Raw genomic sequence first — 16,009 nt, forward strand, 5'->3', positions numbered from 1 at the left:
AGCAATGTACGTTCCAATCGTGGTTGTTGTGGTGTTTGTAGAGGGATGCTCGGTAGGGGGGGAATGGAGTCGGCAACTCCTTCTCGATGCACGTGGCACGTCCCCCCCCCGCCTCCCGACTCACCCCCCACCACCGGCACGCGCGCGCGCGCGCGCGCGCTGACCGGAAGCGTCATCCTTATGTTAATGTTACAATTTATGTTAATGAGTTATGTCCCAACGTCACTTCCGCCCCCAGCGCGCGCGCGAAATTTTAAGCCACGCCCACCCACGTGGGTGCCGGGCTCCTCCCACTCGCGTCTCCTGTCACCGCCCACTCAAGCGCAGCCCCTCCCCCCTGACCGTAACCGCTCTGCCGACATTAACCTCGTGCTCGTTAGCTCGTAACGTAGGTTTCCCTAGCTAACACCATGATCCATATCGTCCGCGTGATAGTTTTAGGGCAAAACGATGTCAATGTAATCACTAATTTTGCACAAATTCTCCGCTTCGCGTTTTAGCTCCTCCCCTAATCTTAAGCCCCTCCCCCTTGACCTCTTTAAACCCCTCCCTCACCTCGTGAACTCCTCCTCCTCCTGGACAGCCCGCCACATGTCCACCACCATCACTCCCCGTACACGTATTGCGCATGGACAGTGCAGGGTACAGGTTGTTAGTGATATGGACGATGTTTTCTGGCTCGTTTTTACTTGGGGTGGTGGGAGGAGAGGGGTGCTCTCACGAGCTTCCGGATTTCCCTTGATGAACAGTTGCTTCTGACGCTTTGGCCTGGGGTAGATGCCAGCGCTACTGCAGTGCAGTGGGGGCCGCTTCGCAAAAGCAGGAAGGGGTGGTGGTTTGACTTTTCCAATTCAATGGACACGTTCTATCGCGTTGGTTAAACCTTGCGAGAGCCAGTCGAGACAGTGATTGGCGCGAGCGGCGATTATGTGTGAAGTTGACGCACTGCAAGTAGATGTAGCTGCATAGAACGAGCCAGGCATTTGGATTAAGATCGGTCAGGTCTATGCTTATTTTAATTTGGGACTGGTAGAGGTGATAGGAGGGGGGCAGTGTTAAGGTCCCTTGTCATTTGTGATGGTCAGGGTTAGGGCTGCTGCAGGAGATGGGATTAGACTGATATATAGTTAGTCATGGTTGGGTCAAGTTTACGGTTGTTGGTGCAGGAGGTGGGGGGAGATTGGGTTCGAGTTGGGGTCATCTGGTTAGTGTCGTCGGAAAGGTTAAAGTCAAGGTTAGAATTAGGCTTCGAGTCTGGGTCATGGGTAGACTCGGGAGTCAGGGCTACAGGAAGTGAAAATAAAACTGGGTTCAGCATCTAGGCGCAACACTTTTGTCGGGGTCATGGTTGGTGTGGTTCCGCTCTTTCCCATCTTGCCCTCTCAGCCCGCGTGCTCAAAGTGCGTCCATCGCGCTCCTCCTCCTCCATCGTCAATCAAAACAGAGAGCGGTGGGCGTTCTGCTCGCATGCCAATGGTGACGGCCCCGTCGATTTCCCACAACGAATTAAGCGCCACCCCGTCGCTGCCGACCAATGGCACGCGCGCCTATGCCCTTTGTAGACTGGAAATTATAACGCGAGGCACTGCCATGAACGGGGACCATGTCCTCTGAATGACGATAGTCAAATAAGTTTTAGCTGATGAACCCTTTGGCTTTAGTCGCGACCTGACCATCGCGAAGCTGTGTATGATGAAAATATTAATTTGCGCCCGTCTGCAGAGATAACTCTTAAGTCCGCAGTTCATGTATTGCTAAATGTCAAGTGTGTGGGATATGTGACATTGAAATATACTGTGATGCACCCAAATAAGTTAGTCACTTGGTTTTTTATTGAATCACTTGAGAGCACATAGCCTTTCATTATCTCTTGACCTTAAAGTGAGAGCTCGTTGTGTTTCGTTATTGCTTTTGCCTTATTTCGCTTATTTAATTTGGTGAGAGGCTGTTGCAATTATTTTGCGTTCTCACCAAGCTCGTGTCCTTTTGTTTAACAATGGAGTGCCGACTGAGTTCACTGTCAGTATCATCGGATACTTTGGCATTTGTTTACGTATGGAGATACTGTAGTTATAACGATGAATACAATTACAATGGCATCCTCATCATGAGCCATGGTCACAATCCACATTGCTGGATGAAGACCTCCCCAAGCCACCATCAACTTTCACAATCCTGCAGTGTGTAATAAGTTACTGAGCACTTGCTACACATGAGTTTATTTGGTTACTCCATCTCTTTAGTAAGACAGTCTTTCAGTGACGTTCCATTCCTTGGCTACCACTCCGTCATTATTCTTGACCATGGGCCGTCTTCCCTTCCAACTATATACATTATTGTATTCCAACAGTCACATACACGCAAATTGTAAAATGAACGGACCGTTAAATACCTCGTGTGATATGCAATATTCCTTAAGGACCCCGTACCCGTTCTCTGCAATGTTGATGTTTCTGTTTAACACGTAGGCTTTCGCGACCAATATTATTCATAATTAACGTTTTTGGGTTAGATCGCGTTATTTATAAATGTGTCGTAACTCTCCACCACCCGACATGGCCAATCAGCAATTGCCCGATGATGCTGGATGTAATTACCAGCGAAACGTCGTACTCAAAAAATGTTAATGTTGGGGATTCACTCTTCAACACACCGGTGGGCTAAAGTAGTGAACTATTTGTCTTTTGTCAACGTGACATTGTTTTTGCTGATTGGCCGTGTCGGGTGGTGGAGGGTTACGACACATTTATAAATAACGCGATATAACCCAAAAACGTTTATTATGAATTATTATGAAGTTGATGTTTCTGTCTGTTTTGTTGCTGTGCTCAAGTGCCACGGATCTCCCCTTTGAATTAGTTGGGAAACTGAGAAAAGTGATCTACCGTGTAATACATTGCCTTTGCTTTTTCTTAAACAGTTTCAGTTATATCCTTGGTTCTTTCGGTAAAGTCACGTAGAAGGGAAATAATAAAATAATATAAATATAAAACAATAAAATAAATTTTCTTGCTGTGGATTTCACAGCTGATGATGATTGCTTGTGTTGTAGTCGAAACGTCGTGAGAATTTTTTTTGTTTTATATTTATATTATTTTATTCTTTCCCTTCTACGTGACTTTACCGAAAGAACCAAGAATATGAATCCTTGCAGTCACGAAAGCTTTAAATCAAAGTTTCGGTTATATCTACCCTTTGTATTCTGTGCTCGATATGGTCCTCTTGCTGTCTTTCAATTGAAACCATTCCTATCTCCATTCTTCTTTGCTCAGTTATAATGATCGAGTTGTCATCACCATACAATTACACAGTTATGACTTAATCAGTTTTGGGATTTGTATTTTTACAAAATGACCTACTTTTAACCAAGTTGATATGTCAATCTTTAACATTCACTTTGCGGCATTCTTTGCTCATTAGTGCTTTCACTACAGAATTTACCTGGCGGCATAATCAGGAATCCAACATTGAGCTTCTTGAATACCATTCAGTTGTGATCCTTCATTGACCACTGAGCTATTCATACGTTCTCAATATCATTACCAAGTGCTGGTTATAAATGCATAGCAGTAGGATGTGGTGTGCTTTATTGTTCAGCCATGAATCTGTATTAATGGCTGAGTAATGGCAGGTTCTGTTTCAACTTGGATGATGAAACTAAGGAGCCATCACTTAGGAGGAGTAATTGTGCAGAAAATATCCGCGTGAGCACTGCGCAGATGTTTACGTCTTGATACTTAAATCGTGTGTGCACGTCCCCCAGTAACTTGTGCTGCTTCAGACACGCCACTGTGCCATGGGTTGATTATCCGATTCCAAAGAATGGAAGGAAGGATCTTTAGGCAAGTTAAAGCTACACGTGTATAGCCTAAAATGCTTTATAAGCAACTAGAGGGGGGGTTTATCTCCTAAATGTTTGGCTGGTTTTTCATTATCAAGTGATTTGACAAAAGTGTACAGGAAATCCATTAATTCGTCGAGAGACTGTCCAACTCTTGCTCGTATAGGTGAGACACGTCTTTCCTATGCTGCTGCTGAAATCATACTTCATTGGACTCTATTCGGTGCTTGGTGGACACCATAGCTCTCAACCCTACCTTCACATGTTTAAATAAATAGTTGCTTTTTGAGACCTTTAAGTTATATAAATATAAAGACAATGGGTATTTTTTATGCCTTCGTTAACAAAGAAAACACTCTTTTTTTCTGAAGCTGCTTATTAAAATCCAACTTGAAAGTTTGAAAATCAAAGAATCTTCTGTTTGGAGCTACAAACTCCAATCCATTCACCATATAACTTGGCAGTGTATCTGTAGTTCACCAACTCGGGGAAAAGCTTTTGAATGGCTAAATCACTTAGAAATTATTCTTTAAATGTTGCAAATCATAGGCCATATGCAAGAAGCTTTAAATGCAGTGTACGTGTGTGTGTGTTTCTAAATACAGTGCTACTAATTTGCTTGCCAGTACGATGATTCATCCACGTTGGGGCGCCTCTCCCATCGTACCCAGGAGCCATTCATTTCTACCCAGGAGCCAGAAATGAATTAGAAAGTGGTGACACCATGACCCAGAATAAGGACAGGGATTGCAGCCCCTGAACCACTCCACACTCCCCAAATGAGGTCACTCCGACAACACAGAGAAGGCTGCTCAACGATGTCATTGTCCAATTTGCCGTGCGCCGCCATACTGAAAATTCTGTAATGAGCGTCTATCGGCCGTGAGCGCTTACCGTGCTGAGGAGCAGCGTTAGCATAAAAATGTCAGCACTGTGGTGATGGTCTTGCGGTGAACAATTCTATCCACGCATGCCTCTGTCCGGCATGCCTGCCGCCATCCGTCTTTGCTGATATCCTCGACAAGTAAATGTGTCGTCGTAGCTTGATGCTGCAAGTGGCTCTCACGATCCATGTTACGCGAGCACGGAAGGTCGCTGCCGCTATGTCAGCGGAGAGTAATTCATGATGCCCTGACGTCGGCATTCGACGTTAGTCGCTCGTGAGATGAGGCGAGCCTTAGGGCGGCTCCCGAACAAGGGTGATGGTGACCTCGTACCTCCTCCCTCCTCGGTGGCCGGGTTGTTTCTTGCCGGTCGCTGCATGGAAGTCGCCGAGAGAACGAGATGCGAGTAGCAGGAACGTGCCGTGGGGGATGCCCTGCAGGTTCTGTTGGGATTAATATCGGCGGTTGGCGCGTCGCACAAAATTTTTTGTGGAGTTCCTCCCCCGTGTGGCGGCTTTACAGCAGATTCTGGGTGACTGCATTCTCCGGCTCTTGGGCAGGCGAATATAAAAATCAAACGAAGCCCTGCGTCTATTTTCACAGCATGAATGCACTTGTTGTAGAAGTTAATTAGCAAGGTAGAGTATCAGACTATTCTGCTTCAGTTGAAATATTTTACTAAAAAAATGTCTGCTTTTTCTTGTCCAATTTACATTTATAGACTTTGTTCTGGTGTTTAATAATATCCTACAATGCTGACAACATGACTCTTGTGGTCTCTTAATTTAATGTTGGATTTATTCGGCACTACATGCACAGTGCTTAAATTGTATTATTACTATATTTGTTTGTGTCCACCAATACATTGCCCACCGCACTCTCCACCTGTAATTATATGTGCATTTATCCGAGGTCTCCTGTACGAATGAATTGTGCAGCTTGTGGCCTCCCACTTTCTTTTAAAAATGCAAAGTGGAATCATAAATAGCACTTAGGCTTCTTGGTGACAGCGCATGGATCTTGTGACGTGTGTATGTGGTGTCATTTTGGGACACGACAAGGGATTTTTCCACTATTTGCAGGATGAGCAGCGTCTGTCTCACATGGTAATAGTCTGGCAGCTGTGTGCGTTTGCATGCACCAAGTAGCATAGTGTGGTCTTTCACCGTGTTATAATCCCTCGCAATCCTCATTTGACTCGTGGGCTTTCACGCCATTGACATTTGAGATCGCTCACGACTCTGGGCCTCCCATTGGTGTTGACTCGATGTTAAATAAGCGGCGAGTGCAACATGGTCAACAACCGCACAGAGGATACAAAAGGTGGTCAGGCGTGCAATGTGTCGCTTTAATAGACACTAACCATTAGCACTTGAGATCAATAAAGCTAATCGAACATCTTGTGTATGTGTGTATTTGTGTGTGGTACGGAGCAGTGGTACAGTGTAGCTGGTGCATTGCACTATGAACCCAGAGTTTCATTCCCAGCCATGGATAACAAGTAGCAAGTGCAACCTGTTATAATCCACCACTAGGTCAACTCACCCTTAAATGAATATTGAGTATGGTGTGTGTGTCTGTTTATGCATCTGTGTGTTACTTTTTATGCCTCCTGTATTATCTGCGTTTTGTGTGTATGTATCTGTTTATGCATGTGTGTCTGTATTTGTGTGTTTATGCCTCTGTGCGTGTGTGGTGTGAGCAGAGGTGCTACTGCGAGGTGGAGGACTGCTTTGCGCGCTACGAGGCCGAGACAGAGGGTGGCCCCCGCGCCCGCGCACTGCAGATGCTGCAGGTCGCGCTGGTTCGTGCGCGCGAGCTCGGCGACGAGAAGCTCAGCCATCGTCTCTATGGTGTCCGATGCCGCGGAGTCGCGCTGGCGGCAAGCCGAGGCCCTCGCTCGCTTGGCCGATCAAGAAGAGACGGCGGCTGCAGTGGCGGCGGCCGTAGCGGCCGGCGAGACCGCACCAGGGACGGCCGCGACTCCGACGGCCGGCGTCACTCGTAGGGACAAAGCGGGCGACGCCGCCGCCACCGCGGCGGCGGCAGCCGGGATCGGCGGGGCGGGCGGGCGGCACGAAAACAATCAGCACCCGCACACGCACGCGCAGAACCACTTCAACAACCACCACACGTCGCACCACCCCAACCACGCCGCGACGACGGCGGCGGCGGCAGGGGGAGGAGGCGGGGGAACCGGCGGAGGGGCCGGCAGCGGTGGGGGCACGCCCGTCCTGGAGAAGGGCGCTGGAAAGAGGTCGCACCGGCAGCGCAGCAAAGAGACGCTGGAAAACAGCCTGGCAGCCAATGGGGCCGAGGCGGCGCAGTTGGACGAGGCGCCGAAGCCCAAGAAGGCGCGCAGCACCGGAGGTGAGGAGAGGGACGACGCACGGCGTAACTCTCGGCACGGCAGGACAGACCAAATCCGCTTCTGTTCTGTCACTCGTGGTATGGCGGCTAACAATGGTCATGGCGGTTGCTTCCTGTAGGCCTTTATTTTTGCTTTTAAGTCATTTATGCTGTCAATCCACTTTATGCAAAGCAAATTGCCTTCCTTTCAGAGAGCTGCTGCTCAGCACAGAAGCAGAAGGTCCCCACTTCGGTCTTTAAAAAATATATATATATCCCTAGCACCCTTATTCTGCTGGGCTGTGGTTCACATAACCTGTACAGTCTTCTTCTGAAGTTCTTGGGTTCCTGCCTGTTGCGCTGTAATTTTAAACGTATTGGTGGCCAATCACAGGTATCATGTGGTGATTAGACACAGCCTCCGGTCACGTGACTGTTGGGAGGCCTATCAGATGGAGACCATGACATCATCTGGTTGGCTCCACCCTAAAGTCAATGAGGGGTGGGGGGCGGATCCAAAATAAACCAGCCAGCATTTGAGCTGTCACTGTTTTCAGCAATTGTAGAATAACATATACCGGGAAACATGAAATACATAAAATACATTTTTGGCAAAACCATTTAATAAAAAAGCATTTCATTTTTTTTGCAGGTAAATTACACTCGATTTGCTCTGTAAATTATCCCATCAGTGGCTTATTTATGCAGTTGTCTGACAAGGCAGAGTTGTATTTTAAGTACACATTGCTTAAAATTAAATCATTCTCATACATTGAAAATGCATGCATAAATTCTCAACAACCCAACAAAAACAAATTTAATTTTTTTCAAGGAAATATTTCCGCTGCTACCCTGCATAATTAACCTCCGAGGAACCAACTGCATACACGTTTGCCAATTGTCATATCATACATCAAGTCCACTTTTTAATCTGGAGGTACCACTGCCGAATGAAACTTAAATGATGGTGGCAGCGATGATGACGACCACGTAAACCGCCATCAACATCGCGTGCTGCGTGTGGCACTGGCGATCGCAGGTGGTGGCGGGAAGAAGAAAAAGAAGCGGTCATCTGTGGGACGCGGCGGGGGCAAGACGGAGCCGCACTCGCCACCCGAGCTCGACCTGTCCACGGTCGACCCCGACGAGCCCACCTACTGCCTCTGCAACCAGGTGAGCTCGCCCGCACCGTACCTCCAAAATCATAGCTCCCCCTAATAGTCTTTTTTTGGGTTCGATCACGTAAATATTAATATGTTGTTAAAGCCCGCTACCACCCAACGCAGCCAATTAGTAAGGTTTGTCACTTGAACAAACCACTTGATACAGTAACTCTAGCTGTGACGGTTGCACCTGATGACAGAGACTTGTGTTGCCTCCGAAACGTCGTGATTTATAATTTTATTTCTATTTTTTTTATTTTTACCTACGTGACTTTACCGAAAAAACCTAAGAGTTTGAAAAAACCATGCGAATTCGTTATTAGTTGAGCACAGCGGTGTGTTAGAGAGTAAACCCACAACATTTACAATTCGAATACGACGTTTCGCCGGCGATTACAACCAGCCTCATCAGGCGACAGCTAGACAGAATTGTGGATAAATCCTCCTGTTTCGGTCTTAAATAGAGGGATAAATGTGACGTCATCACATGTGAGCCAATCAGGTGCAAGGACCAGAGGGGGTGGGGTTAGCTTAGCACTATGTAAGAATGTCACAAATACCGAATGTATACATTATTTGCTTCGTTAAAAGATTTCTTGAGTTGCCAAACTTCAGTCCCACTTTATATATAATGGTATGGTAATGGATTTTTTTACAGTCTTTGTGGCAACTGCTGCTATGCTACAGCCTTCGTTACGTTATGCAGCCCTGCCTGCGAGCAACTTGTGTGATGAGGTTTCAGCCGTTTCTCAGTTATACATCGCCCCCTATTGACAGATAAATTTTCACTTGCAGGCCGGCGCTACGGTCGCCTTGTTGCCGCACAACGACAGATGTCAATGGGGTGGCCCAATGGCTAAACTACATAAGGGCAATGCAGCGTCAGAGATGAATTGCCACTTGTGTTTATGTCAGTTTCCCACCTAGTTGCAAGAGATGGCAGTACAGTTGTGCAATTGTGGGCTATTTTACATTCTGGAGGAAAAAAAAGAAAGCATTTTGTTACCAGCCGGTATCTACATCCGAGTTTGTGAAAGTAATTTAAATACATTTTAAGTTATTGGTATTATTTATGTATGTTGAACTTTCTTTGCACCGTACATAGCCGACAGTGCTAATCAGAGGTATGGGAAATTACTGTAGTGTTTGTTTTTGAAAATGTAAAAATATGAAATGGCTTCCATCCGGTCATCTTTCAAGACAATGATTTGATTACCTGTGACCTTCTGCTGCCATTCCCTTTAGGGGGGTGAGTATAATTCTTTTGTGGAATTTCAGAGGTGTGACACCATTTTGGATGTGGGCAGTGATTTTTTTGTGTAAGCTGGGTATTAAGAGATAGTGAGGCTATTACCACCACACAACTCATGTGGCCTCTTTCCATTATCATTCTCTTGTGCTATCCCATGCTGACCTAGCACATCTCCATTAATCACACTTGTTGCCTCCCTGAAGACAGCGCTAATTCAACATTGATTACAAGCAGGGTTGTAGCCTCTCAAATATCATGGAACTATCATGATGTACACCGAATCTGTAGGGCTACGACATGGCCACTATATAACAATACAGAAAATAGGTTTGCGGGCCATCTGTGCTTTTGCATGGAAAAAAAGTTGAATAATCGTCAAACGCTAAACATTTGCGACTGACTTCCTTGTTCCCTCCACTTGTACCTCTTTCCCCGGGGACCACTCCCCGTGCGCCCATCAGGTGTCGTATGGAGACATGATCGGCTGCGACAACGAGGCTTGTGCCATCGAGTGGTTCCACTTTGGCTGTGTCGGTCTGAGCCACAAGCCCAAGGGCAAGTGGTTCTGCCCGCGCTGCCGCGGCCCCAACGAGCGCACCATGGATCGCGCGCTGCTCGAGAGGGCACGCAAGGAGCGCGGCTGCGCCAGGTAGGGGGCCCCGCTGCCGCCCACGTGCTCACCGCCCCCGCGTGCCAGCCACACAGTGGGGGGCACAGTGCTGACCAAGTGTTTCCATTCATTCTAGATTTGAAGCTTTCGTGACTGCAAGGATTCATATTCTTAGGTTTTTTCGGTAAAGTCACGTAGGTAAAAAATTTAAATTAATAAAATAAAATAGAAATCACGACGTTTTGGAGGCAACACAAGCTTCCGTCTTCAGGTGGAACCGTCACGGCACGACTGCTGCATCAAGTAAGAGAAATTCCAAGTCGTGCTGTGACGGTTCCACCTGAAGACGGAAGCTTGTGTTGCCTCCGAAATGTCGTGATTTTTATTTTACTTTTATTAATTAAAATTTTTTACGTACGTGACTTTACCGAAAAAACCTAAGAATACAAGTGTTTCCAGGTAGCCCGGCCGGTAACTCGAAAACACGCTTGAGTTATGGCGCTTTGGCCGATATGCGTGTGTGGAGGAATGAGTGGCGCACAGTTGCTGCGAGTGGTTGTATTAGACTAGGACCAGGATGGAAATAGAAAAATAATATTTTTATACATATATAGAGCATGTAAATACAACACGCTTATCAAGATGCTGTACAGGGCAAGTGTATAAACATAACAGCGCACGACAAAATAAAAAAACATACAGCTTAGCAGATTTAGCGGCAACATTGTTGTATTTGATGCATACTTGTCGCTGCAAAGTCTTTCATGTTTTAAGCGGAATAGCAAGCTAGGAAGTGCAAGAGCGATGTCTTTTGTACAGAGCAGAGCTCAGGTTTTGTTGATGTTCTGACGTTTTTTCGGACCTGCTGTGGCTTTTAGGGCCTTTATTACAGACTGCCACGCTGTGTTGTTTTAAAGATGGCGTATGAATTGGCGTTTGAACAATGGCATTAATGAAAAACAATCCTGGGTGCTTTTCCCATGTGTGGACTTCCCAAAGCAAAGGTTCCTTTTGAGAAGCGATTGTGTTGAGGCCCCTACGGAAAAGATTGTGAGCAGCGCGAAGGCCTTTAACAGTTGTCCTGTCGTGCTGTGCGGCCCCACGGCGCCCCCACGGGCCTGCTGCTCGTGTCAAACTCCTGCTGCTCGCGGATGTTGCGCACAGTTATTGATCGTGGCCTTCGAATTTGGGCCAATGGTTTAATCTCGTTAATCTTGTTTAATATTGTGAGAAGTATACATTGTGAGATGTCGAAAAAACTATATGGCTGGAAATTAACATCTTTATTTAATAAAGTCAAACTTTTAACATTTTCAACAAATGTAAACGGCAGCCTTTTTTGTTATTTGTGCTCGTGCACCTCTGCCATCACAGTATCAACAAATAATTAGTTTTTTTGTTATTTGAGCTCTTAAGAATGTGTTTATTATGGTATGTGTGTGGTGGAAACATACATAGCCTGGCACAGTCGTCATGGTGACCGGTGGTGGCCGCGTAAGGCATGTGCTGTCAAGGTGTCAAGAAACTTTCACCCAAACACGAAGAACATGACACAGCCAACAGTTTTTCTACATTGCTAAAATGATATTTTCTAAAGCACTAGTTGACATCTCCAGTGGATTTTACTGTGAATCTCCAAGAGTGCTAATGAAAGTTGCGCGTGTGTAAAGCACCCTGTAAGTGCTAAACCATGTCTGCCCTTTCACTTGACACGTCTTGAGAAAGGAAGGTCTAACCTGGCTCATACAGTTTATGAAATAAGGGCGGCACCTTATTTGAAGGCACTATGATCATAATAATAATAATGACTCTTAATAGGTTAGGGGCTTTGTTGCAATCATCCAAAAAGAAACAACAGTAAACACCTCTTAGTGGCAGAAACTGACATTTATTTTTCTATTCGGAGTAGAAAATTGGACAAATTGGCAGGAAAGTGGTGATTCGGCATAAGACGTGCCTCTCTGCCAACTCAAATCAGACCCTTCATTCGACATCCTATGGACTTTCCAGATCTTAGTGTCCCACTATGAGCATTAGCACCTGCAGCGGGGGGAGTGGGTGGAGACTATGACGCGTGCCAGGGCTGAGCGTGCATGCCACGCCGTGTGTCGCGTGCAGCGCCAAGAAGGTGGACGGCGGCGTGGTGTCGGCGGTGGGACGTCCCCCGGCGCGACACGTCACCTGAAGGCACGCCGGCCCACGGCTTTCCCCCCCACATCCCGCAAGCCCTGCCAATGACCTAAGAAAGGACACTGCTGTTTGTAACGGTGTGAATAAAACGAGAGGGGATAAAAGGCACGCAAATAACATGAAAGAAAACAGCCGACGACGACGACAACAACGTGGACTATACAATGAGCCGAGCAGAGATGGCGACACGTGAACGGCACGAGAACTGCGCGCCACCTTCCTCGTAACCACGCAAAGGGTCTTGTCGTAGCTCACGCCGCCTCCTTAATAACTAGTGGTAACCAGTCTTTTTGTATGAATTCTGTGTATTCAGTAATACGAATGCTCGCTTAAAAAAAAAGAGGACACGGTTTTAGACGTTAGGCCCCTGCCATGTTGATCAACCTTCACCGCCGCCAGAGGTAGCGCCGCCACTCCAGCGTGCGTGGACACCGGCCGGCCCCCCACGCTCACAGGGCAACGCTTCACTTCGGCTTAGATTGTTAAACGCTGTAAATACTGTATGTTTTTTTTCTAAAATATTTTAAAGAAAAAACTTTGCTGTACATAAATCTCACATGAAATTTGTAGATGTTGTCATTTTCAACATTGAAGTCTCGTCCTGTTTGTATGATGTCATTTGTGATGTTTCGTATGATTATCGATATACAAATCACAAACCGCAATTTTATCAGTATTTAAAGGTTTGGTTTTTTTATTTGACAATGCTAGCCAAATGTCCCGAACTTTCTAGCTATATATATAAAGATTTTTTGAAATTAGAAAAGATAAAAAGGTTTTTTGAAATGAATTTAAGGTTCCATTTGTTTTTAATGTTGTGTGTTTAACTTTGTAAAAGTAAGCATTGACAGTAAAAACTCAGTGTAAATAGGGTTTACGTAATAAAATATTTAATATACCATAGCATCCGGCTGTAGTATTTGGTTTGTCATGAGAGTTTTTGTTTTTAATGAAAATACCAAAGTACTATATACGCGAGTGGTTTGTTGGACTTTGTCAGTAATCCGACTCCATATAAAATATAATATTTATAATGCAATATTAATGGTTTCCTTGGAAAATAGACAAATGTTAAGAGTTATCAAAGCAGAGCTGGTCTAGAAATAATTGTTTTCACCAATATTATTTCTTCTGCTTGGGAAAGCTTTGTTTATTGCCCAACTATTCAAGAGCATACATTTCCACCATTCCTCGTTCATTCTCTACATCCTGTAATGAACAATATTCAGCATTAGATCCTCATGTGGCCCTGTGTGCCTGAGAACAGCTGTGCAGAATGGTTTTACAGAACTAATGAAACACCCTTAATTAGTCCTTTTTATGTTTACACAAAGTAAACAAGCAGATGCTGTAGGGGGTGCACTTTTCCAGCACTGCTATTATATTTTGTGTTCATTGCATGATAATTAAAGTTATTTTTTAATTCTTTGAGCTCGCGAATTTAGCCATATTAATCAACTAACCACGTCAGTATGATGCTTTTTTTGTACAGGCATTGGTGACCAGGCTGAAACCATCCACTCTCAACACGAGTCACTGCCTAGGTTTGAAACCAGGATCTCATTAGTGCCAACTCACCACTTTAGCATCTGAGTCACTTGGTCATCCCGTCTGTATTATACTGTATTTTCTTTCAAAAGAAGCCTCTCCACTTGATTTCGCAGATGCTTCTGTTAAGACTGGTTGCTATATTTTACGCCCCAGCCTACTAATGTTCTATTTGGAAGGGAAGGTGTCCGTACAAACACAAGTATTATACACTTATCGAATCATCTTTTGAATTCCATTCTTTAATTATTCATATTCGTATGTTGCAGTGTATTGGATTAACTAATTTAACCCTGCCCATTTAATGAAATACCTTTCCATTTAATGAAATACCTTTAGATGTTAATGATTCTACATTCAAGTTGGGACAAGGAAAAATCTATTCCCGAGTTTGTGTCTGGTTTAAGGGCGAAAGTGCAGAAATCGCACACCTGCTCACCAAGAGAAATCCCATGCATTCTTGTCAGTGTGGATGTAGGGATATTTTTCTAACAAGTTTCAGCAATATCAATTATGGATACTTCAATATATTTTAAAACTGCAATAACACCACTTGGCTATAAAGATTCACACCCCGGCAGATTCTGCAGGTTAACGCCTGTAAATTCGTGCCATTGTATATCTTACAGGAGCACATTACAGGGATTTTTACAAAACAGCACTATACTACAAACTCGCACCACTAGATTCATATCGATGTGGATTCTATATCGTCACGCGACATTATTTTCTACAGCTTAACACGGCTGTATTACAGATTCACAGTTCCATTTCTGGCCACGTCTATCATCGATGACGAGTGAACCGATGCTGGGACGTCACTTCACGAATCTCTCACCCGCCACCTTGGTGAAGTATTGTCAAACGATTTAAAGCTTTCGTGACTGCAGGGATTCATCTTCTTGGTTCTTTCGGTAAAGTCACGTAGAAGGGAAGTAATAAAATAATAAAAATAAAACATAATAAACAATTAGGGTGGGTAGAATAATACATAGTGTTATATTAAAATGGATAAGGCAGCAACTGCAGCAGCAGCAGCAGCAACTGCAGCAGCAGCAACTGCAGCAGCAGCAGAAACTGCAGCAGCAGCAGAAACTGCAGCAGCAGCAGTAACTGCAGCTCCCTTTGATGCTGTTAATCCTGCATAATGCACATGCATATGCAGTACTAATCACATTCCTGCATTTCCCATAAATATGCTAAATTCCTTTTGATATGCAAATTCCTTTGTCAATGCGCCCAGCTTATATATATGCTCCAAGCTCGTGTGCTGTTTCATTCAGACTCTGTCGCCTCGACGGACCTGGTTTTCACCTGAGGACGGCTGCTTGCGTTGTGGCCGAAACGTCGTGAGAATTGTTTTATTATGTTTTATTTTTATTATTTTATTACTTCCCTTCTACGTGACTTTACCGAAAGAACCAAGAAGATATTGTCAAACGTTCCCCGTGAACTGGCGGTGCGGGAAGGCTTTTGTCCAGCAGTGACTTGATTGCTGTTAGATACATTCTGGATATTCACGGATACAAACACGTGGATCACAGAACACAAATTAATATATATTGTTGACAGGATAGTAATTGGGCTTGGGCAGGACACAACACCAGTAATTGATGGCTGATAGTCGAGATTGATGACATTGGCAGTGGTAAAGAAGAGGACGACCAGCGTTAGAGATGGAGCGATTAAATCAGCTCCTGTGCAGGGGCGACGTGGATTTTTGCATCACAATACTTGAATGGAGACCGCTTGGGGAGGCCTCTATCTAGCAGTGACTAGATCATGGCTGATAATGTAAATACGATTTTTGTTGTTTCTACAAAACGCATGCACTGCCAGGAATTCGTGTATGTGTGAATGGCGCAATGTGAAATGTTAACTGCCGTTATTTTAAATCGTGCCAAATGTATAGCCATACATGGGTCATCAAACCATACCGGACCTCAAATTAATTCCCGCACCTCCGATGAGTTCGGTTGGCTACGTACGGTGCGAAAGAAGTTCAACATCCGTACTGCACATGCCCTACGCATGTGACCCACAGCATGTTTTGTGACATGCTCATGCTCAAGCGTGGGTGTCACACTGAAGCTCCACGTGTTTGTCAGCAGAGGCATTAGCCATGCAGGTAGTTTTCATCCGGGCCAGAATGTTTGTCGATTCAGAAACGCG

The 16,009-nt window shown here is 45.1% G+C and overlaps 1 protein-coding gene across 1 annotated transcript; it reads left to right on the forward strand.

Annotated features, from left to right (window-relative positions):
* The first annotated feature begins 6,358 nt into the window (after nt 1–6,358).
* On the forward strand, nt 6,359–13,666 carry ING1 (inhibitor of growth family member 1). Its single transcript, XM_061552299.1, is given in 5 exon segments — nt 6,359–6,565; nt 6,567–7,095; nt 8,114–8,247; nt 9,951–10,138; nt 12,218–13,666. Coding segments are annotated over 5 exon segments (1,122 nt in total). The 5' UTR covers nt 6,359–6,361; the 3' UTR covers nt 12,285–13,666.
* The last annotated feature ends 2,343 nt before the right edge of the window (nt 13,667–16,009 follow it).

This window comes from Lethenteron reissneri, chromosome 16 (genome assembly GCF_015708825.2).
Source record: "Lethenteron reissneri isolate LAM-NWPU_2019-01 chromosome 16, ASM1570882v1, whole genome shotgun sequence".
Taxonomy (NCBI): Eukaryota; Metazoa; Chordata; class Hyperoartia; order Petromyzontiformes; family Petromyzontidae; genus Lethenteron; species Lethenteron reissneri.